This window comes from Ursus maritimus, unplaced genomic scaffold (genome assembly GCF_017311325.1).
Source record: "Ursus maritimus isolate PB19 unplaced genomic scaffold, ASM1731132v1 scaffold_36, whole genome shotgun sequence".
Taxonomy (NCBI): domain Eukaryota; kingdom Metazoa; phylum Chordata; class Mammalia; order Carnivora; family Ursidae; genus Ursus; species Ursus maritimus.
Genome location: NW_024426230.1, coordinates 11,087,076 through 11,112,336, shown reverse-complemented (window position 1 = coordinate 11,112,336; position 25,261 = coordinate 11,087,076). Strand labels below are relative to the sequence as shown.

General features: G+C 38.0%; 1 protein-coding gene across 2 annotated transcripts in view; it reads left to right on the top strand.

The window, feature by feature from the left end:
* SNX6 (sorting nexin 6) overlaps positions 1-25,261 on the top strand; it is a 53,920-nt gene that overhangs the window by 11,292 nt on the left and 17,367 nt on the right. For both annotated transcript variants that reach the window (XM_040620827.1, XM_008694245.2), the window contains 7 exons: positions 2,537-2,641; positions 3,446-3,556; positions 5,507-5,628; positions 7,776-7,899; positions 15,955-16,050; positions 17,996-18,101; positions 23,848-23,923. In XM_040620827.1, the coding sequence (XP_040476761.1) occupies positions 2,537-2,641; positions 3,446-3,556; positions 5,507-5,628; positions 7,776-7,899; positions 15,955-16,050; positions 17,996-18,101; positions 23,848-23,923 (740 nt within the window). The remainder of the gene's footprint in view (positions 1-2,536; positions 2,642-3,445; positions 3,557-5,506; positions 5,629-7,775; positions 7,900-15,954; positions 16,051-17,995; positions 18,102-23,847; positions 23,924-25,261) is intronic.

Here is a 25,261-nt window from a genome sequence, read left to right as displayed (position 1 = left end):
GCCCCCCCCCCCCCCCCCCCCCCCCGCCCCGCCGTGTCTGGCTCCTTGCTTGGCAGGGAGCCTGCTTTTCCCTCTGCCTGCCACTCCCCCTGCTTGTGCTTATGCTCTCTCTCTCTCTGACAAATAAATGAAATCTTAAAAAGATTTATTTATTAGAGCGTGTGCACGTGTGCAAGCGGGAAGAGGGGCGGAGGGAGGGAGAGAATTCCCTACACAGAGCGGGTAGTAGGGCTTGATCTCACCTCCCTGAGATCATGACCTGAGCTGAAATCAAGAGTCAGATGATTACCAACTGCGCTACGCAGGCGCCCCAAATATGCATTTTTAAATATATGACAGATCAGACAGTTTTGCTTCCAGCATTTTTTTCCATTTACATCGTAATTAAAATTTGAAATGCTGATGATGGGACGCCAGGGTGTCTCAGTTGGTTCAGCATCTGCCTTGGGCTGGGGTAATGATCCCAGGGTCCTGGATATCCAGTCCCGCATTGGGCTCCTTGCTCAGCGGGGAGCCTGCATCTCCCTCCGCCTGCTACTCCCCCTGCTACTCCACCTGTCGTGCTCACTCGCACACACTCTCTCTCTCTCTTTCTCTCTGTGACAAATAAATAAATCTTTAAAAAAAAATGAAATGCCAATGACTAGGTGAGATTCCCAAAATAAGTCCTGGGTTTTCCAACTACAGTATTTGAAGTAAGCTGTGTAATTAATTAGACTTTAAATATTTCATATCTGTGCAGCTAAGACTTTATTTTCATCTTTTAGTGTATTTGATTTTTTTAATAAGCTCCAAATTAGTCAAACATTTTAGAATGTATATTTGTTTAAAGGGAAGAAAAATTGATGAAATTTAAGAATTATAAATAGAATTAATGGTAAGCATTATAAAATAGAGGGGCATCTGGCTGGTTCCGTTGGAGCATGTGACTCTTAATCTCAGGGTTGTGAGTTTGAGCCCCACTTCGGGTGTAGTTTGTTTTTTTAAAAAAAGAATTATAAGTAAAGAAGTCCCAATGACAAGTAAATGAAAGCACTAAATAGAGAACATATTCAATTCTTTGAATGTAGTAAAGCTTGTAGAGTAAAATGTGAGATTTAATTTGTATCACAGGCGGTAGTTGAGTATTTATTATGTTACCATTTTTCTTAGCATTTTACATATGTTATATGTAATATATTTAACTGTGTTTAATAGTTTCATTGTTTATTCCTGAATTAAGTAATAGAGTTAAAATTATTAGCCAGTATTCTTTTTCTTTAAGATTTTATTTATTATTTGAGAGATTGAGAGTGTGAGTGGGGGATGGGGAGAGGGAGAAGCAGGCTCCCCACTGAGCAAGGAGCCTGGTGTGGGGCTCAATCCCAGGACCCCAAGATCATGACCCAAGCAGAAGGCAGATGCCCAACTGACTGAGCCACCCATGCACCCCTAGACAATATTCTTTTCATTATTTTTCTTGTTCTAAAAGGTAGATACTTTCCTGGGCACCTGGGTGGCTTAGTCAGTTAAGTGTCTGCCTTCAGCTCAGGTCATGATCCTGGAGTCCCTGGATTGAGCCCCACATCGGGCTCCCTGCTCAGCGGGGAGTCTGCTTCTCCCTCTGCCCCTTACCCTGCTCTCATGCTCTCTCTGTCTCTCAAATAAATAAATAAAATCTTTAAAAAAAAAAAAAAGAAAGAAAGAAAAGTTTGATACTGTCCTTGATTTTAGAACACTTGAACTTTAATAGACCATCTTCTTGGAAGATAGTTTATTTTATGTATTTATTTTTTTTCAAACAAAAGGTCTCACAAATTTATTACTGAACCAGCCAACTGGTGCAGAAGCATAGTAACAGAGAAGAATCATTTCCCTGATAAAACGTGTCCATTGCTCAGGTAGCAGTGATGTTATAGAGTGAGAGGATATGAGTATGTGACCATGCAGCATAAATATCTGTGCCATTCCTTATAGACCAGCTTGGCTCTTCTCCAGTGCCTCTTCTTGAAGTTGTACCTGATTTTGTTACCAGCTTTCATCTGAATGCACTGGGGAATGGGACGAGTCTGCTTTTGTTTCTTGTCCAGGAATTGCTTGACGGGTCTTGTGAGAAGACCCAAATCAGAGTATTAATGTGCAGAGATGGGATTCAAACCCAGGCCATCCAAGCTCCTAGATTAGGGTGCCTTCCAGACTTCCCTGCTATCATCCATGGTGAGGAACAAGTCAACCACACACACCACAATGGCAGAGAATAGAAGAGAGAAAAAATAGTTTACTTTTTGAGTGAAATTATAATGAATCCTTGTTAGCACATCGACTCATACAAAGCATAGTTGAATGGTATAGAATGAAAATTGATGAAGATAATAACATACCCAAAGCACCTGCCTTCCCAAAATACATATGAGGTTTAAATGAACTTGAGTACCTTTTGGAGTTAAGATTCTTTTGTTATTTTTGTTTTGTTTTTGCATTATCTTAATGTCTGAGAAAAGCATTAAATTCTGTATAAGCTCACAGAATTTTTCATTAAGGTATTATCTTTTTCTAGCTTAAAGCAATAAACGTAGATCTTCAGAGTGATGCTGCTCTGCAGGTGGACATTTCTGACGCTCTCAGTGAGAGAGATAAAGTAAAATTCACTGTGCACACAAAGGTAAATGTGATTTTGTCCTTGTTATTAACTATTATTGTGCAAATGTTGCATATGTCATATATTGACTAGAACTTTGGTTTTTGAACATAATTAGAAGGAAACCATATTTTAGTTTATAATTCATTGCTTTTATTTTAACAAACAGTTTTAGGGAATGTACTTGTTTTTAATGTAGTTTTTAAAGATTAACATTTAAGAATCACAGAACCTAGATGTAATGCAAATTTAATTTTCTCTAGACTTTTTAACATGTTTCACTATTCTTGTTTTCAGTTTTGTTCTTTTAGTTAATTATATTACGGTCTTACGGGGCACCTGGGTGGCTCAGTTGGTTAAGCCTCTGACTCTTGATTTTGGCTCAGGTGATGATCTCAGGCTTGTCCCTCTCCCCCCACCCACCCACCTTCTCTCTCTCTCTCTCTCTCTCTCTCTCTCTCAAATAAACAAATAAAATCTTTTAAAACAAATAAATTACTGTCTTACAAATTATTTTCTTCTTGGATTTTAGCTCTCAGGCACATTTTCAGATCATAGATTTACTTACCTTTGAGTAGTTGAGTTTGATATATATAAATAACTTTTAAGTAATGGTAGCAGTACAATACAATAAGAGGCTGTCAACTTACTTTCTCAAAGATCCCAGGATAATTTTTTTCTGGGTGTCTCAGAGTTTTCATAATGGCGTGTTAAAGTACCGGTAATCATTCATATAAGACTAATTTAAGGAAACAAGATTTAAAATGTTTATTAAAAGCCATTTAGTGTAATTTTGATTTTTCTTCAAGAGAATCTCTATCTTTGCAGAGTTCATTGCCAAATTTTAAGCAAAATGAGTTTTCCGTTGTTCGACAGCATGAGGAATTTATCTGGCTTCATGATTCCTTCGTTGAAAATGAAGACTATGCGGGTTACATTGTAAGTGTTGGGGTTCCATTTTAATCCCACTTTCTAGGAGCTTTTTAGATACTTTGTTATGTGTTAAATCTTGTTTAGCATTTTAGTGAACTGCGTGATTTTTAAAAATTGTCAGTTACAAAACACAATTGACTACAACCTTTTATCCTGAATTGTCTTGGTTTGAGAATGTGGAGATATGGATATCTTATGCTCCTTCATTTAAACTTAAATTCTTACTGTTTATTGGAATTGAAATGGGCTTTTCCTAGAGATTAAGGGGGTGTTATAAACCATACCAGTTTTGAACCCTTAGGTAGACAGATATTTAGAGTTGGAGGGTTCCTGAAGAGGTTATCTAATCTAAGTATGCATCAGGTGTTGTGCTCAGCTGTTGACCACACTCAGATTCCTGAAATTCAGTTTCATTTGATCTCCTTGAAATCATCCTGATCTGGTTCTATCTCTATCCTTGTGGCCACTCCTTTTCAATCATTTGCTTTTTCTTTGTATAACTCAGAATTTGGTGGACAACTGGCAGTGCATTCTTTTTTTTTTTTTTTCCTTTCTTTTTTCTTTTTCTTTTAAAAAAATTACCAGTCTATATAAAGGATCAGCTCAGGAACAGCCCAAAGGGAAGAGATGCATAGGACAAGGTACAGGGAGAGGGGATTGGTGCAGAACTTTCATGCCCTGTCCAGTGTACCACCTTCCAGCTTCCCAGCATGTCAGTGTCCTTGCCAACCTGGAAGCTCCTCCTTCTCTTCCCATCTTATTTCCACCTTTTCTTCCTCATCTTGTCTAATGGCATTTTCTTACTACCATGTCCTTCTACAGGCTAAACACTCCTCAAAGATCAAGACCTGGTCTTATTTAGGGATGCCTGGGTGGCTCAGATGGTTGGATGCCTGCCTTCAGCTCAGGTCATGATCACAGGGTCCTGGGATCAAGTCCCACATCGGGCTCCTTGCTTATCGGGGAGCCTGCTTCTCCCTCTGCCTGCAGCCCTCCCCCCCCGCTTGTGCTCTCTCTCTGACATATAAATAAAATCTTTAAAAAAAAAAACAAAAACCACGTCTTATTTATCTTTATATGCACATTGTTTAGCATCATTCCTGGCACATAGTAGATGCGGCGTACAGGCATCAGCGAATGTGTACTCAGTTGTACTTGATGCTTTTTCTTCCCTTTTGCTTTCCTCAAGCATCACCCTTTTCTTGTATTCATTCTTTAGCTTTCCCCTACTTATCTGTTCTTCTTCTTATCTTCTTTCTTTCTTTATTTCCCATCATTTCCTGATAACAGTTCCTACTTGTAGGCTCTTCCTCTTAAGATAAACAACTTCTTTATCCTTTGCTTGAATGATATGTCTCTTCTAATTCTTATGTTTTTATTTAAGGTAAGTGTTACGTACCCACTGTGAGTGAATAGAATGATACTAGTCATTAAACCCTGTCTTGTTCTCTTGGTTTGAAGTCAGTGCTTTTGGCTTCTGATACACTTCTCCAATTTAGGAACCCTTTTTAACATTCCTTGCTGGATCAATACTGTTGGCATTCATGAACTTTAAAAACAGAATAGCATAAAGCTTCTATGAATTCCTTAATTAAAAACATATTTATATTTAATCAAACCATTTACATACTTCTGAAAAATGGGGTGCATCTGCTTCTAGTGTGTAGTTAGAGCTTAACGTGCATATACATTTGAGGACTCTAAGTTGCCATATAGGAATCTGCAGATTAAAGTTTGGGAACTAGTGTTCTGGTACTAGAAAATAGTGCTCTGCTGTATTTCTCCCTTGGCGCAACGGACCTAATCAAATTCTCTACGTTGAATTGGGATATTCCTGGTGTCGTGTTCATTCATGATGTCTTTAGCTCTCCCAGAGACCGTCTTTTATGGTGGCAGTAGTACAACTGCTGTGAAATAGAAAATTGTCTTTAAATTAGTGACTTGGTTCTCTTACAGATCCCACCAGCACCACCAAGACCTGATTTTGATGCTTCAAGGGAAAAACTGCAGAAGCTTGGAGAAGGAGAAGGGTCCATGACAAAGGAAGAATTCACAAAGATGAAACAAGAACTGGAAGCGTATGTGATTTTTGTTGTTGCTTTTGTTAATTGTGTTTGTTTTAATGCCTTTTTTCTGTGCTCCCTGATATCCTATCCTTTTCATCGTTTCACCACAGTGATCCTTTCTGAAAGATGCAGGTTTAAGCCAAACAACCAGTTTTAATGATCATGATCAGAGCCTACAGGAAAATTATAGAATAATTATCTGCATTGTAAAATTCTTTAAATTAATGTTTTAATTAGACTCTGGAAATTGAAAACAGAGGATCCAAAACTTTATTAAAAAATAGTGGAAAGGGAAACATGACTTTTTAAAGCAGACTGTAACTTGTTTTTTATTTACAAGGTCTTAGTCATTGCCAACCTGGTTTTCTTTTTTAGATATGTGCATACTACCTAAACTTCTATTTCTCATAGAAATATGCATTGAGCAACTCTGCATATATTCTGTTTTCTTTTCTAAAAATATATGTGTGTGTATGTGTGCGTGTGTGTGTAATTTTTGCCCTCCTTTTTTCTGCCTCTGGCTTCTGGCTGAAGGAAAAAGAATAGGAGCAAAGTAACAAGAGAATAATTTTAAAATGTTTTTCATTAAATGATTATTAGTTTCACATATACTAGAAATGTATTAAATCCTTGAAAAATTTTGAGATAGTTTCTATTTTATTTTTGGCATACTTGCTAAAAATACCAAATCTGTTCCCTTTTATTAACATTTGAAGTAATATTAGATTTGCAGTATATTATTTTTCTGTATTTTGGGAACTATACAAGGAGATACTTTCCTTGCGTCATCATCGTCACCTCCATCACTCTTTTTCTGGTCATTTCTCCTCTTCATGCATTTGCTTTTCTCCTCTTCCACTTAGTTGCAGCTTTTAAGCATATATCCACATGGCTGCTAGACTCCTCTTCAGAATGCTAAATTCAGGGGCGCCTGGGTGGCACAGCGGTTAAGCGTCTGCCTTTGGCTCAGGGCGTGATCCCGGCGTTGTGGGATCGAGCCCCACATCAGGCTTCTCCGCTATGAGCCTGCTCCTTCTTCTCCCACTTCCCCTGCTTGTGTTCCCTCTCTCGCTGGCTGTTTCTATCTCTGTGTAATAAATAAATAAAATCTTTACAAAAAAAAAAGAATGCTAAATTCATTTGACAAGATAAATTAGTAAAGTAGATCTTTTTTGTCAAAGTGTAAGGTGTCAGGTATTTTAAGACTTTTGTCCATGCTGGGTGCAAGCAATAGTCTGAGAGCAGACAGAGATCTATACTTTTATAGTTATAAGACTGAAAACTGGAAATTAGCAGAGCACATTAATATTAAAGAATCTGTGGTTTTCCAGTGGCCCTGATCATGATTCTTTTGTGGTCTGGTTAGGGGTTGGATAACAGAGAACCTTGGGTTTATTCTACTGCTACCTCCATCCTCTGCATCCTTCTTTTTTGTCTTCACTGAATGACTACCCTCACAGAGATCAAACTTCTCCCAACATTGGTCCTGCTGGTTTGCTGGTATGTAAAATTTATCCTCCTTGCACGTAGTTGAAGCAAGAATATTGGGTCTTTTCCTTGAGTGTTTCTTTTTTCCAACTGACATGTATTACTATATGATCGCTGTGATTCACTGATGATATTAAAATATTTTAAACACAGTTTTTCAATGTAATGACAAAAATCAGTCTCTGCGGTATGCTTTTTTCTTGTGTGTTTGGGTCATTAGATGAAAATAATGTTAATGTCAAAAATATGTTTACTGAGGTTTGGGTTTTATTTTATTTTATTTTGTATAAAGGTGTTTAAATGCAGTAATTATCTAGAAATTGAGTCGTAAAGATTGTATCAGATAATTTGTAGTATACTTTCTCTGGAGCTGAAAACAAGCCCCTCTGTAGTTACCTTTAACATCAATTTGCATAGGAAGAAAGGTCCATAAAACCTAAAAATATTAACATTTAAATATAATAAATACTATTAACTAGCATGAAGCCTTTTCAGAGCTGGGTTTTACATATTTTATTAACAGTTCAACTAAAATCTTTGTTTACATGGATTATATCTTTGTATCTTTAATTTTGCATTAGGATAATTCAGAGTATTTGTTGAAAAAATTGTTGCAGATGATTTTCTAGTTGATGAGGTGTTTTACCTTTAATTTTGTATATTGTTTCTAGTGAATATTTGGCAATATTCAAGAAGACTGTTGCAATGCATGAAGTGTTCCTATGTCGTGTGGCTGCACATCCTATTTTGAGAAAAGATTTAAATTTTCACGTCTTCTTGGAATATAATCAAGATGTGAGTATTGATCAAAGTGATCAAGGTTTATTTTTAGAGTTACTAGAAAAGGCAGAGAATAGTGAAATGACCCTTTTTTGTAACATTCTTATATTTCAAGGCAGTTTAAAATGACACTTCTGTAGTGGTAATAAGGTACTTCAGAAGAATTTAAGTAGATTAATTGAAGAAATAAGGGTCAGTCAGGTCACTACATGGGATATTGATTTTCATCCTGAACCGTGAACTTCTTAAGGAACAGGGTTATCAACTTGATTGTTTCTTAAATTTGAGTTTGGAGTCCTCTGAAACCTTATGGGGAATCCCAGCAAGGCGTTTAAGCTAAAGAATTCCAGATTATTTTTGGGTTAATCATTGACTTTTGATCTCTTTCACTGACCTTCTACAGTGCGATTGCTCCTACTCTTCCTCCCTCCCTGCCTGAAAACTGTTACGGTGCAAATAGAAAAATTGATGCAATTGAGCTTTAAAGATTTCTTCATTCACAGTACTGGCAAAAAATTTTTAATGGGTGGGCAATACAGATCTTGGGATTTATATTTGGATGACAAAATTAACTCTCAATTTTAGCAAAAAAGAAATGTAGCATGGTGCCAGTTTTCTTATAAGTCAACATCAAGATCAAGATTTTGTATATAAATTTGGCCTTCTGGTTTGGTTTTAGTGGACATGACAATGACAATAAAATGTCCTAAGTCTAGCAGTAGAGAGAACACGTTTTTTTTAAAGGGTATGAAGTAACTCAAGATCACAGAAACATAGCACTTAAGCATGGGTGCGTTCACAAGTGTACGTGTGGTATGTGATACTGGCATTGGTCGTTTGTAACTAGGAATTGTAAAGAATGCTGGTTTTATATTATGAATTATAAAAAGCAAAAATAATTTGTGAGTAGAATTGCCAAAGAACACATGATATAGAATGCTGTCATCAATTTTTTACCGTTATGTGTTTGTTTTTCCTCAACTTTATTCATGGCCTGGACCAAAACCTTAATAATAATTGGTAGAGCAGCATAGGTATACAGTGAGGTGTGGTATTACCAGCTCAAGGCCACTTGTGCTAAAGGAGCCTCATGCTCCACGTACTCTATCCCATTGCCAAATCCCTTAGTGCTATCTGAAATTACATATCTGTATTTTTTTTTTTAGATTTATTTATTTTAGAGCATATGCAAGAGCAGGGAGCGGGAAGGTGCAGAGGGAGAGGAAGAGAATCTCAAGCAGATCTTGTCGCAGGACTCAGTCCCAAGACTCAGTCCCAGGACCCTGAGATCACGACCTGAGCCTAAATGAAGAGTCACACACTTAACCTACTGAGCCACCCTGGCGCCCCATATATATATATATGTATTTTTAAAATTTGTATATTTATTATTTGTCTCCCTCTACTAAAATATAAGCTCTCTGAAAGTAAAGCTTTAATTTTTCACCATTGTATCCTCAGTACTTTAGAATAGTAGCTGACAAGTAAGTATTTGTTAAAATGATAAGTGAATGAGGGGCCCCTGAGTGGCTCAGTCGGTTAAGCCTCTGCCTTCAGCTCTTGTCATGATTCCAAAGTCCTGGGATCGAGCCCCGAGTCAGGCTCCCTGCTCAGTGGGGAACCTGCTTCTCCCTCTCCCTCTGCCTGCCGCTCCCCCTGCTTCTCCCCCTGCTTGTGCTCTCTCACTCACTCTCTCTCAAATAAACAAGTAAGATCTTTTTAAAAAATGATAGGTGAGTGATTATTAATTGTATAGATCAGCTTTAGAAATAGCTTTCAGAAATCTTAGGATTTCATAAGTTTTCTCACATCAATGTAGATTTTTCTTCCTCCCAAACGAATACATGCTTAATAGAGATAATGATGTGATACATTGTAATAACCCTTTTAATATCAGCATATGGTGTTTTGGGAGAAATTCTAAAAAGACAGGAAAGTGTTTCGCAAATAATTAGTAGCAGGACACCTGAGTGGTGCAGTTGGTTAAGCGTTGGACTTTTGATTTCCACTCAGGTCATGATCTCAGGGTTGTGAGATTGAGCCCCACATCAGCATGGAGTCTGCTTAAGAGTCTCTCGCCCTCTGCCCCCCCCCCACCCATGCACGCATGTTCTCTCTCTTTCTCTCAAATAAATAAATAAATAAATCTTTCTAAAATATGTAACTAATTAATAGCAAGTACATTAACGGGTTATGGAAGATCATAGGCCCAAAACTAAAAAGTTTTTCTTAATCTTGTTCTGATGCTGTTTCTCAGATCTTTACTCACTTCAACTGGGGCAGGAAAAGCAATCTGTCTGTGTTATTTTGTTATCTAAGTTTCAGGAGGTCATGGGACTGATGAGCTGTTGAAGTGGGGCCAGGGTGCTTGAAGTCTAAAAAGGCCATGGAGCATCTAGGAGGCCTGGAAAAGCTTTTCTAGCATTTAGTTGTGTGGGAAGTAGTCAGTGTTGTAAGAAATTACTGCCTTTAGTGTTGCTTTACTTAGGTAGCTGTATACCTTTTCTGTTTCTGCTAGGTATAGTCTGAGTCTGCTTAACGGTAGGTTAAATATTTAACCTAATTAACACCCTAATGTCCATTCAGTTCTTGCTACCTTATCAGTGGCCACACCCAGGACCCTACCTCATGTCTGAGTTCTTAAACTCTAGTATTAGTAGACTCCAAACATAGACAACTCTCTTTTTCCCTATTCCTATTTTGGTTGTTCTTTGGCTCACTGGTACATCTAAACCTTTGACCTCTCCTGCATTTTGACCCTGTTAGCAGCCCTTTTGTCTTGTCTTCTTTCTCATCTAGCCTAGATTGCCTGCTCCATCATTTGTAACAAGATTAAGACTTTAGGGGCGCCTGGGTGGCTCAGTCGTTAAGCATCTGCCTTCAGCTCAGGGTGTGATCCCGGAGTCCTGGGACCGAGCCCCACATCAGGCTCCTCCGCTATGAGCCTGCTTCTCCCTCTCCCACTCCCCCTGCTTGTGTTCCCTCTCTCGCTGGCTGTCTCTATCTCTGTCAAATAAATAAATAAAATCTTTAAAAAAAAAAAAAGATTATGACTTTAAACAGCTCTTTCCCATTTTCCATAAAAGCTCATTTCAACTTGTAGCAGTTCCTCTTGATGAGCAAATGACCTTGTTCACTGGGAAGTGGAAGCCAGTCAGAAATCAAATCCTGCAACTCCATGTGTCTCCCCCCGCCCAAGCCTTCAGCAACCGTGGCAGCCACACTCATGTATTAGCTTTCTTTCTTTTTCTTTTTTTTTTAACTTCTTTCTTTCCAATCTGGACACCCTTTTAATTTCTTTGCTTGCCTAACTGCCCTGGCTAGGACCTCCAGTACTATGTAAAATAGAAATGACAAGAGCAGACATCTTTGTTTTGTCTCTGATCTAAGGGGGAAAGCATTCATTGTTTCACTGTTAAGTATGATATTAGCTGTGGGGTTTTCATTGATGCTCTTTATCAAGTTGAAGTTCCCTTCTGTTCCAAGTTTGTTGAGTGTTTTTGTTATGAAGAAGTATAGCTATTGAGATGATGTGGTTTTGTCCTTTATTCTGTTAATATGATGTATCACATTGTGCCTTTCCATTTTGATGAAGATACCGTTCTAGCTCTCCTGTATCCCATGTACTTCTGTATCTTTGGGATCTCTTCTGAGTTTTCTTCTTAACTCTGTAGCTTCTTCCTAGTCTCCTTCATGAGTTTTTCCCTCTGTATATCTATTCATTTAAATCTGATGCTTCCTAGGTTCCCCACTGACTCCTCCAGAAGTTTAGAAGTTCCTCTGGGGGCACCTGGGTGGCTCGGTCGGTTAAGTGTCCAACCTTTTTTTTTTTTTTTTTTTTTTAGGATTTTATTTATTTATTTGAGAGAGAGAGAACACGAGGAAGGGTAGGGAAGAGGGAGAAGGAGAAGCTGACTTCCCACTGAGCAGGGAGCCCAATGCTAGGCTCGGTCCTGGGACTCCAGGATCATGACCTAAGCTGAAGCCAGGCACTTAATCGACTGAGCCACCCAGGCGCCCCAAGTGTCCAACTCTTGATTTTGGCTCAGGTTGTGATTTCGGGCTCATGGGATGGAACTCCACGTCAGGCTCCACGCCCAGAGGGGAGTCTGCTTCTCTCCCTCTGTTTCTCCCTACCCCTCCACTTGCTCTCTTTCTAAAATAAATGAATAAATCGTAAAAAAAAAAACAAAAAAAAAAGTTCCTCTAGATTTCTAATTCTATCAGTTCTCCCTGAGTGATGTCATTGACTCCTGTGGCTACAGGTACTCTAATATACTATTAACTTACAAATCTGTATCACTTCTGAATCCCAGCCCTCTTTATTAAATAGTCTCATGAAAACCTGTATTTAGATGTCCTTTTGGCATTTTACCCTCAGCTGATCTCTTCTTTAAACCCATGCTTCCGGGGCACCTGGGTGGCTCAGTAGGTTAAGTGTTTGCCTTCGGCTCGGGTCGTGATGCTAGGGTCCTGGATCAAGCCCCGTATTAGGCTCCCTGCTCAGCGGAGGGCCTGCTTCTCCCTCTCTTGCTCCCCCTTTTATTGCTCTCCCTTTCAGATAAATGAATAAAATCTTAAAAAAAAAATAAAAATACAAAATAAACCCATGCTTCCTTGTGTGTCCTCTGTCTCAAAGAAGGTGCCGCCACCTTCCAATTCCTTAAAACCTAAAATTGCTAAGGTGCCGCAGTGACTCAGTTAGTTGAGCAACCAACTCTTGATTTTGGCTCACATCATGATCTCAGGGTCCTGGGATCAAGCTCCGAGTTGGGCTCTGTATTCAGCATGGGGTCTGCTTGTTCCTCTCCGTCTGCTCTTCCACCTGCTCTCTCAATCTCTCTTAAATAAATTAAATAAATTAAATATTTTTATTTTATTTTATTTATTTGGCAGAGAGAGAGAGAGAACACAAGCAGGGGGAGCAGGAGAGGGAGAAGCAGGCCCTCCACTGAGCAGGGAACCCGATGCGGGGCTCAATCCCAGGACCCTAGGATTGTGACCTGAGCCGAAGGCAGACGCTTAACCAACTGAGCCACCCAAACACCCCTAAGTAAATAAAACCAAAAAAAAAAAAAAAACTAAAAATTACTCATTACTCTTCCTACTTCCTGTTCCTATTAGGGAAACAGCAAATCCTGTCTGTTTTACTCCCTTACTATATTAGGAATGTGTCTACTTCTTTACATCACCAGACCTAAAGATTCATTCTGACTTTTATAATTTGGATTATTTTAAAGGTATTTTTGGTTTTTGTTTTTTATTTTGAGAGAGAGAGCATACACATGTGCACAGAGGGGCAGAGAAGAAAGAGAAAGAAAATCTTCTTTTTCATTTAAATTCAATTTAATTAACATGTACTGTATAATTAGTTTCAGAAGTAGAAGTCATTGGGGCGCCTGGGTGGCACAGCGGTTAAAGCGTCTGCCTTCGGCTCAGGGCGTGATCCCGGTGTTACGGGATCGAGCCCCACATCAGGCTCCTCCGCTGTGAGCCTGCTTCTTCCTCTCCCACTCCCCTGCTTGTGTTCCCTCTCTCGCTGGCTGTCTCTATCTCTGTCGAATAAATAAATAAAAATCTTTAAAAAAAAATAATAAAAAATAATAAAAAATTTAAAAAAAAGTAGAAGTCATTGATTCATCAGTTGCATGCAACACCGCTCATTACTTCAAATACCCTTCCTTTATGCCCATTACCCAGTTACCCCATCCCTCCACCCATCTCCCCTATAGCAGCCCGTATTTTGTTCCCTGTAGTTAAGAGTCAAGAGAGAATCTTAAGCAGGTTCCACATTCATTGCAGAGCCAGGTGCGGGGCTCCCATCTCACGACTCTGAGATTATGACCTGGACCAAAATCAAGAGTCGGATGGATCCTTAACTGACTGAGGCACCCAGGTGCCCCTGTCCTTGACTGGATTCTTGAAACAGCCCTTGACTGTTCATTCAGCCTCCAGTCTTATCTTTCTCATCTCCTAAGTCTGTATTGAGTTCCCTTGCTGTTCTCCTAGTGCCCTGTGGATTCTCTAACATTGTACTACTCACCCTCTGTTTAATCATATGTTTCTCTGTATTCTCCTCTGCACCATAAATTACTCTTAAGAGTAGGCACCACCTTGGGGCACCTGGGTGGCTCAGTTGATGGAGGGTCCGACTCTTGATTTTGGCTCAGGTTATGGTCTCTGTCCTGGGATCGAGCCCCCTGTTGGGCTCCATGCTCAGCGAGGAGCCTGCTTGGGATTCTTTCTCTCTCTCCTGTCCCTATCCCAGCTCAATGCCTGCTCTGTCGCATGTGCTCTCTCTCTCAAATAAGTCTTTAAAAAAAAACAGAGTAGAGACCACCTCATAATCATCTTTATATCCGGAACACCTAGCACAGTGCAGGATTTTAATATACATTTGTCAGTGGTTTGTTAAATGAGTGAATTAATGAATTAATTAATCTTAAAAATGCAGTTTAAGAGAACACCCAGAGTGCATTGAGAAGCCTAAAGATAAAGCAGTTTGGAAGGGTTTCATGAAGAGATATGTGTTAATTTGGATGTTTAATGACACCTGAATAGAATTTTTGGTAAGAGGAGAGATACCATTTCAGGTACAGAGGAATCTAAAAGTTCAGAGCTTCTTTTGAGAACTAGTTGGAAGATAAGGTTCTGTGGAGGTAGGGTGGTAGATGGAAAGATAAATTGAACCAGACTGTCGAAAGTCTTGAATACCCTGCTAAGGGGATTGGCTTTCAATCTCTAAACATTCTGAAGCTCTGTACAGGTCTTGTGTAAGGAAGAGATGCTCAAAATTTGAGTTTGGAAGTCATCAACAGAATGGATTGAATTGAGGAAATGAGGGATGTTAACTAGTAGTCCAGTGTAGTAGTTAGGCAAGAAGTCATGAGGTTTTTCACTAGGACAGTGGAAAAGGACAGATTTCAAGCATTTGATGGTAGAACTTGAGCTGTGAGAGACAAAAAGAAGTTGTAGCTTGTTCCAGGATTTTTCATTAGAGGTGTGGGGTTTAAGGGGAATATGTGGGACTCTGAGAGACTGGTTGGATGGAGGGACCATGGATAGGGAACCAAGAAGAGGAAAAATTTGGAGATTCGATTATAATGAATACTATCTTAGTCTAATGTGGGTTTAGGAGAATCTCCAAGGATATGATACAGGCAGTTGAAAATAGGGCTTGAGGTTCAGGAAAGAGCTTAGAGGTAGTGATCATGCTTTGTGAATCATTTACATAATGGTGAACATGGAAGCCATGGCAGTAGATACAGAAATTGGATGGACATTCCTGTGTGGGACACCCTGATACAGCAAGTGGTACAAAGAGTTAGGTGCTTCTCAGTTTTGCCTTTAGATAACCATTCTTGCCATTTAGAGTCACCTTTTGTGTCCCTTATACTATAAGTTTCTGATCCCTAAAACAGGACAAGACATGATATTTGGATGAGTTCAGGGTGAAGAATTTGCAGAATATGGGGGACCTGGGTGGCTCAGTCGGCTAAGCGTCTGCCTTTGGCTCAGGTCATGATCCCGGAGTCCCAGGATCGAGCGCCCATTGGGTTCCCTGCTTAGCGGGGAGTCTGCTTCTCCCTCTGCCCCTCACCCTGCTCATTCTCTCTCAAATAAAATAAATAAAATCTTAAAAAAAAAAATTGCAGAATGTATTTTCAAAGCTTTTACAGAATCATATGTTGGTGCATTAGACTCCAATAAATTTTATATCTTTAAAGGAACTCCTGGATTAAATTTTTAGTTGTCTTAATATATTACTATATATATGATGGGAAGGCTACTTGCAATGGGATTATCAAATATACTTATAAAATTTGAGTTATCTAGGCATTATTGTAGATCACCTGAATCTGAATCTGAATCTTTGGGAGTGAGGCCAGCCTCCTCTTTAATACCCTAAAGTTTGAAAGTTACTGATAAACATGGTGAAGTTGACACTTTATTAAAGTTTAAAAAACCAAGATCCTTTTGTGGTTGCCATTTTGATGTCAGAGAATAAGAGGCATTACTTTCCATTTGTAATCTAAAAAAATTGCCAACTTTAGTTTACCTTTCTTTCAGCTGAGTGTGAGAGGAAAAAATAAAAAAGAAAAACTTGAAGATTTCTTTAAAAACATGGTAAAATCAGCAGATGGAGTAATTGTTTCAGGAGTAAAGGTAAGATTTTATTTGATTAACAGAGGTATTGGTTTGAGAATCTACTTCTTTTAAGAAGATAGATTTGAGATTTCAATGTACAGATGCCTTTATTGTAGTAAAAGAGGAGTTTGAACAGTAGAATGCTTAGGCCTGGGAATCTGGGCCCCCTGCCCTGGATTCTACTCTTTAAAGAACTTCCTTCTCCCAGGGGTGAGAGGTCTATAGGTCCAAGGGAATTTGCCCACCTGGAGCACATACCCCTTCCCTCCAAACTGGACTATGCTTTAGGGATCTGGAACCCCATATTTCCTTGCCCAAATCTGAGGCCTGATTCCAACCCTTTCTCTTCTGTGGGCCTCTTCCCTGAGTTCATCTTCCAGTGTGTACATTCATGGGTGGTCAAGGGTGACCTTGGAACAGCTGGGGAGAGGGAGGGCTCAGGGGAGAAGATCAATGTACAGGATAGAATATCCATACACATGGGGTTCCTCCGGGTGCCTTACAGAGCTGCAGGATAGGACACAAAGAGGGGCTGCCTCCCTTTGTACACTTGCCCTAGGCCTTGGCCTTACAGATGTTAGGGGCAGACTTGGGTTCAGATGTGGAGTTAGAAGAGCTCCTTTGAGGTTTTAGTCTTGTTGTGGGGCGCCTGGTTGGCTCAGTTGGTAGAGTGTGTCACTCTTGATCTCGGGGTCATGAATTCAAGCCCCCGTTGGGCATAGAGCTTACAAATAAATATATAAACAGGCATATTTTAAATTAATATAAATAAATAGCACCTAAGTATTTCTTAATGATGTTCTAAAAATGGTACAAGAATTGATTTATCTGAAGACTCTAACCATTGAAAGAGAAAAATGTTTATATTACATTGTCAAGCAGATACTAAGAAAGAGATAAAGAATGCTGCTTTGTCATCAGTGCCTATTTTTATAGATCATCTACAGTAAAACTTAGGTGAAAAGTATTATTTATTTGATTTTATACTTTGGTTTTTCAGAGACAGGTCAGTTGGTATGTTGACAGTGCATGTGTCATGGCTACTTTCTAATAAGGACTCCACTTTCTTCCATTTTGATGCTCCTTATGCATTAGTATTGAACATTTTTCTTAGCATTAAGTGTAAACCACTATATGGATTATGATTTTGGTAAAGTGGTAACTGACGTTTTTTTGAACATTTACAACGTGGTGTTTGTTAATCCACGTTTTATTTACTCTTCAACCCTACAAGTTGGATAGTTTTATCCCCACTTTAACAGTTAAGAAAATTGGTACACATGAATTACAGATTTTAAAGGACATTTTGTTTAGTACTGACTTTCCCATGTTATGTTGATGTGGATTTGAATTAAATCATTTCAGCTGGTGCTTTTTCAAAAAATGCTGTTTTAGAAAGGAGGGAAGTACTTCTAATAATTTTTATTTTTAATGTGTATCTAGCTTTGTTTCAAAAAAGATACAGTAATTGCTCCCAGAAAGCTAGTTTGACCGTGTTTCCCCAAAGCAGTCAGAGAGGGCTGTAATGACAAAGGCCTGGCAGCCTTCAGGAATGGCTCATAGAATACGTAGTAGACCAAGAGAAATAGATTTGGACTTGTCTATCAAAATTTTTTTCTTCTCAAAAGCAATTGATTACTCCCCCTGGCAGTAATGTATTTGTTGGAGAGGCGGGACTGAGACACAGAGCACAAGTAGGAACACGTTTCAGTGTACAAGATGTGAGCACGAACCATATGGGAGGATCTAAGCCTTCAACTGCAAAACCATTGCCGATTTCTTCCTGGATAGATAGAAGTGCATGTCTGTATAAAGTCTGAACTTGATGAGATCATTAGAACATCTGATTATTAGAGGATAGCTGTGCTGTTTCACTGATCTTTTATGGTCATAATGGTTAAGTGGTTTATGTATTACCCTAAAGCAAATAAATGAAAATTTATATTTCCTTTTGACCCTACAGGATGTAGATGATTTCTTTGAGCATGAACGAACATTCCTTTTAGAATATCATAACCGAGTTAAGGATGCATCTGCTAAATCTGATAGGATGACAAGATCCCACAAAAGTAAGGTTTTTCTCTGTGGCTAAAGCTTACATTTTTATAATGGAATAATTGTAAGTTACTATGTTACTTATAGTTTATAAAAGTCTTGATATAGAACAGTAGTTCTAAAACTGTGGTCTGTGAAGTCTTGACCCTAAGGCTCTTTATTTTTAGCAAGTCTGTGAGGTCAGAACTATTTTCATTATAATCCATGATGCTTTTTGTGTTTTTCACCATGTTGACATTTACACTGACAAAGCAGAAGCCGTGGTGGATAAAATTACTGGTGTCTTAGCACAGATCAAGGCAATGGCACCAAATTGTGCTAATAGTCACTATATTCTTTCCTGCAGTGCGTTTACAATTAGGAAAAAAAAAATTCAATTAAGAATATCCTTGATAGGGGAGGCTGGGTGGCTCAGCCGTTAAGCATCTGCCTTCGGCCTGGGTCATGATCCCGGGGTCCTGGGATCGAACTCCGCATCGTGCTCCCTGCTCGGCGGGAAGCCTGCCTCTTCCTCTCCCACTCCCCCTGCTTGTGTTCCCTCTCTCGCTGTCTCTCTCTGTCAAATAAATAAATAAAATCTTTAGAAGAAAAAAAAAAGTACCCTTGATAAAGCAGGTAAAATTACTAATTGTAATAAACACTTCCCTCGAGTTCACTTTTTTAATATTCTGAATGGTGAACTGGAAGGTATACATAGAGCACTTTGCGTACTGAAGTATAATGGTTCTCTTTAGAAAAGCACTTTGGTTGCAACTGAATTAGCCAGAATTTTTTTGTTTTGTTTTGTTTTTTCCAAAAAACACCATTTCTACTTGAGAGAACAGCTGACAAACTATGATTATTCAGATTTGAGTATTTGGTAGACATGTTCTTAAAAATTAAGTGAGTCTGTCACTTCAAGGAAAACAACTGACAGTATTTGTTGGCAATGATAAAAGTCAAGCTTTCCAGCAATAATTAGAATTTTGGAGAACTTGAATCCATCTTCATAAACTTGCTTCACAATAATTAAAGGCTTGCCTGAGGAGATTGATGATAATATGTGAATGTGGTATTTTTGATGTTTGTTTATAATGAAATGTGACAACATTTGGAAGATCTGCATAAATCATTGAACCAATATTTTCTAAATGATCAAGTATATGATGTTACAAAATCATGTATGTAAAACATTCTTTCAGAGTTCAAGATGGACTAATGTTTTCTTTTAACAGCTTTATTGAAGTATAAATTGATGTCAGTGAGTTGCAATGTTCAAAGTATACAATTTGATAAGTTTTGACATATGTGTAAAATCATCACTACAATCAAGATAATGAACATATCCATCACCACCAAAAGTTTCCTTACAGTATTCCCTTTTGCCCTGTCCCCAGACAGCCACTGATCTGCTTTCTGTCTCTATAGATTAGTTTGCATTTTCTAGAATTTTACATGAATGGATCATACTATATGTACTCTTTAGTATTTGGCTTTAAAATTCAACAAAATTATTTTGAAATTCATTCATGTTGTGCATATCAAGAGGTCATTCCTTTTTATTGCTGAGTATTATACTATTGTATGGATATACACAGTTGTTTATCCGTTCAGCTGTTGGTGGACATTTGGGTGTTTGTTAGCTTTAGGCTGTTATAAATAAAGCTGACATGAACCATCTATATGTAAGTCTTTGTATGGAGATGTGCTTTCATTTCTTTTGAGTAATACCAGAGAGTGGCTGGGTCATGTGGTAAGTGTATAATTAACTTTTAAAGTTTTTCCCAACATGGGGGCGCCTGGGTGGCACAGCACTCCTCTCCCACTCCCCCTGCTTGTGTTCCCTCTCTCGCTGGCTGTCTCTCTCTCTCTCTCTGTCAAATAAATAAATAAAATCTTCAAAAAAAAAAAAAGTTTTTCCCAACATGAAATGATTGTACCATTTTACATTCCTACCAGCTGTGCATGAGAGTTCCAGTTGCTCACATCTTTTCCAAAAGGATATTCATTCTTTCTCCTTTTAGCCATTCTTATAGGTGTCTCAGTGTGATTTTAATTTGCATTTCCCTAATGAATGATGATGCTGAACATCTTTTCTTACATAAGTCCTCCAGCTTTCTTCTTTACCAAAGTTGTTTTGGCCCCTCTTGGTTCTTTACGTTTTCATATGGATTTTTAGAGTCAGCTTGTCACTTTCTACAAAAGTGGTGTCTGGGATTTTGATTGGGATTGTGTAGAGTCTGTAGGTCAGTTTGGGGAGGATTGACACCTTAACAATATTGATTCTTCTGATAGACGAATATACTGTATTTCTCCATTTAGTTAGGTCTTCCTTAAATTCTCTCAGCAATATCTTATAGCTTTCATTGTACGGATCTTATACACCTTTAGTTAGATTGATCCCTAATTATTTTTGATGCTGTTGTAAATGATGTATTTTTTACATTTCAGTTTCCGGTTCTTTGCTAATATGTAGAAGTACTATGTATTTTCTATATTGATCTTATATCTTGCAGTCTTACTAAATAAACTCACTTATTGGTTCCAGTAACTATTTTGTAGATTCCTTAGGATTTTCTACACAGATGATCATTTGCTAATAGAAACAATTATACTTCTTTCCAATTTAGAGTCCATTTATTTCTTTTCTTTGCCCCGTTGTACTGAAGCAATAACTGTAGCTCCAGTGCAGTGTGGATGGGAGTGGTGAGAACAGGCATCTCTGCCTTGTTCCTGTCTTAGGGGAAGGCATTCATTCTTCAACCATTAATTACGGTGTTTGGTGCAGGTTTTTCCTAGATGCTTTTTATCAGGTTGAGAAAATTCTCTAATAAATTGTTAGTTTTCTGAGGGTTTTTTTTTTCTTTTAAGTCAGGAATGAATGTTGGATTTTTATCAGATGTTCTTTCTGCAACTACAGTGTTGAGATAATTATATCGTTTTTCCTTTTTAGTCTATTAATATGATTAATTGTACCGATTGATTTTCAAATATTCTTGGGATAAATATCCCTTATACCAATAGAGTTTAAATGTAATAGAGTTCAGGGACCCTTGGGTGGCTCAGTCGTTTAACCAGCCTACTCTTAATTCAGCTAAGGTCATGATCTCAGGGTCTTGGGATCACTCCTTCATCAGGCTCTCCTTCTGCCCCTCTCTCTCCTTTTCCCTCTTCCCCCACTTGTGTGCTCGCTCTCTCTCTCTCTTTTTCTCTCTCTCACATCTTTTTTTTTTTTTTTTAAGATTTTATTTATTTATTTGACAGAGAGAGAGAGACAGCCAACGAGAGAGGGAACACAAGCAGGGGGAGTGGGAGAGGAAGAAGCAGGCTCCCAGCAGAGGAGCCTGATATGGGGATCGATCCCAGAACGCCAGGATCACACCCCGAGCCGAAGGCAGACGCTTAACGACTGAGCCACCCAGGCGCCCCCAAATAAATAAATCTTTTAAAAAATAAGTAAATAGGGACACCTGGGTGGCTCAGTCATTTAAGCATCTGCCTTCTGCTCAGATCATGATCCCAGGGTCCTGGGATAAAGCCCTGCGTCAAGTTCCCTGCTCAGTGGGGAGTCTCCTTCTCCCTCTGTACCTCCCCCTGCTCATGCTCTCTCTCTCAAATACATAAATAAAATCTTTAAAAAAAAAATGTGCAGGTGAAATAAACAAAAAAAGCAAAACATTACAGTGTACTATAATCAGTCCTGTAATGGAAGTGTATATTCATGCTAGGGAAACAAAGAACTATAAAGGTAGAAGAGAATCATCTGTTTAAAAAACTGAAGAAAATATTGGTGATTCTTCCTTATTCTGTTTATTTGGCCAAATGGAAAGGTGCTTTTAAGAAAGATGGTTGTGGACCCCTTTACAAAATCATAATTATTACATATAACTAATTACATAACAGTTCTACAGAATTATAAAGTAAAATTTATTTTTTCATGATGCATGAACTTAGCCTGGACTATGAAAAATTAAGTTTTCAACATCCCTGTAATGTATAAAATCAGGGCAGTTTGCTTGTTTTCTGTGATCATATAATGATATAACAGCTAAAGAGGGTAGTGTTCTCAGAGCCAGATATTAGGATCCAGGAATTTCTTGCTCTAAAAAATATTTTCAGGGTCAATTTAAGTATAAAATATTAATGTATTTGATATTAATCACAAATCATTTTTTATTTCTGCCTGAATAAACCAACCTTTATGTGATTTTTAAGTGTTATTTTCTTTAACTTAAACTTTTAGGATAATAGTGAACAATCTCACATATAGAAGTTACCATTCAGAGTCTGAAGTTTGTATTCACAGTTTCTTTATGGGGGCACCTGACCAGCTCAGTTGAGTAGAGCATGCAACTGTTATGTGAGTTTGAGCCCCATGTTGGGTATGGAGCCTACTTAAAAAAAAAAAAAAAAAAAATTCTTTATGAAAGATATCAAAACAGATCTGTTTTGAATAATTTTAAAAAGTAAATAGAGTCACCAGATGTCAGTCTTATTTGTTGACTGTAACTTTGTACAGCATAAGAAAGTACAGTGTAAGGATTAATGTTTTGTTAGAGAATAAACAAATTAAACCTTGTAGAAATACTGCTGGCATAAGTGGGAATTTCCATACAAAGTAGGCATGTCTCAGATTTCGTTAATAATAGCAAACATTTGTATAATACTGTACTTGCTATGTGCTAGGTATATACTAACATTTATTAATTCTATTTAGTCTTAAGTAATTACGTGGAGCTGGTACCATTATTATCCCCATCTCCAGATGGGGAAAGCAAGGCATACACAGGTTAAGTGATAAGCTCATGGTCATATAGCTGGTAAATTGGGATTGGACCCTAAACAGTTTGATTCCAGTTCCGTGCTCTTAACCATTGCACTATACTATCCTTTTTCTGAAATGAGTAATCTTTTCTCAACAAGTTGTCCTGTGGGGTGAGCCCTAGGAAAAATATTGTGCTGAAGTTGAATACTACCCAAGGGTAATGGTGCTGCCACCATTCACCTAGCTTCCCAAGCTCCATAATTTTCCCTCCTACCTCAGGTCTCTTGTTTGTAAATCCTACCTATTACGATTCCTAAATATCTCCCAGCTTTGTCGTTCCTCTCTGCTGTCACTGTTTTTGCTATCTTGATCCTGACCATCAGTATCTGACACAACAAATTCCTAGTTGGCTACTCTGCCTTCTGTGTCTCCATTTCTAGTCTTTAATTCGGGCAGCAGAGTTTGTTATCTAAAACCTTTAATGGTTGATTTTACCACTGCTGTTATTTTAAAATGTTTAGTAATACCCATTCTTACAAGATCAAATCCAAACTTTATCGTATCTTAGAAAACCCATTTTTCCCCCTAAGATACTTCCGGTTTATTTTTCCATCTTCAACTCTATCCACTCTCCTCTGTACCCTGTAGTGCCTTCTTCCTATAAGGCTGTCTGAATATACTGTGCTCCTTTATGTCTCTTTGGCCTTTATCCATGCTCTCCCCTCCATTTTTCCTGGTAAAGATTTGCTTATCCTACAAGTTCTGACTCACTCAGTAGTGTCTGTAAATCCTTCCCTAACTTACTCAGGTGGAATCATCTGTTTCCCCTGCTGCCATAGTAGTTTGTTCTATTTCTGATATAATATTCATCAACTTATATAATAGCTGTTGTCATTTCCTTCACCAGACTTGGGTTATCTCATACTGCATACACATTGTTTGGCAGGTAGGTGCTCAGTAAGTATTTTTTAAGTCAATGAATAAATATATTAAATTCTAAAAAATTTTTTCCATAGGTGCTGCAGATGATTACAATAGAATTGGTTCTTCGTTATATGCTTTAGGAACTCAGGATTCTACAGATATATGCAAGTAAGGATTCTGATTTAAAGCATTAAATAAAACAGAAAAATTTTGTTGACAGCCTGGACACACAGAATATTTCTGACTCAAGAGTCATTTAGAATATCTTCTTCAAAATACCTCAATAATAAGGCGCTTCTTATAAACTTGGATTGGTGTCATTTTTTTTCTACCATTTCTGTCTTATTTTTTAAATCTGAAAAGTAAAAATTGACTTGAAGATATTTTAACATTTACAAAGCTTTATTTGATGAAAATTGGCTGATTTATGTACGTAAGGAAGAGGGAGACAGAATTTATGTCAAAATGTTCTTAGGTTTTGATGAAGTTTATTATATATAAATGTTTTAGAGTTAGAATATACTATATATGTATATATTTCTTTGAGGCCAAATTGACTTTTTTTTTTTTTTAAAGATTTTATTTATTTATTCGACAGAGATAGAGACAGCCAGCGAGAGAGGGAACACAAGCAGGGGGAGTGGGAGAGGAAGAAGCAGGCTCATAGCATAGGAGCCTGATGTGGGGCTCGATCCCGTAACGCCAGGATCACGCCCTGAGCCGAAGGCAGACGCTTAACCGCTGTGCCGCCACCCAGGCGCCCCCCAAATTGACTTTTAAAGTAAGATGTGATGCTGTCAGTTTATACTTTTTAAAGAGGCTGGCTGTTGTAGTTTATAAGTGTAATGAATCTTAGGGCAGTCCTAGAGTGACCTGATGGGAAGGTATTATGCATGTTAGTATAGAAATGCTTCTGGATATTTGCCTACATAGCTGTCCTTTATTTACTTCATACTAGTTTTTCACATTAATCTAACCATAGTTAATTTTAGTTGTTCCTATAATATTATTTAAACCCAACTCTTCATTGAAAAATAATCCAAACTTTTTTTTTTCAACTTTAAGTGGCAAAACTGTTTTCATAGTTTGTCTTTTTTTAACCACATCCTTGAACTTTTTTCTAGTATATCCTGTCTTAGTAGACATGTAAGATCAAAATTTTTTGGCAAACAAGGTACTATATATAGCTTACATTAATTAACATGCTACCTTCCCAGTTAGTTTCTAACTCTTTGATAAGAAGAAAAAGTCAACCTTGCCGTGCGTTATTAGACATAAACCTGTCAAAGCAAGTTCTTTTTGGTAAAACAAAGTTCATAAAATTGTGTTTTAGCTTTCAGTAGTGCTTGCCTCAATCCAGTTAAAACGTCACCAGTAATTGCGTATTATTTCACAGAATACCCTTTTAATAGTTTGACATTGTGAAATTTTTTAGTTGGTGTCAGCATTTGAGAGGGAGGCTATTTAGTTAAAAGTGAACATGAATTCTGAAATAGAAATTGGTTA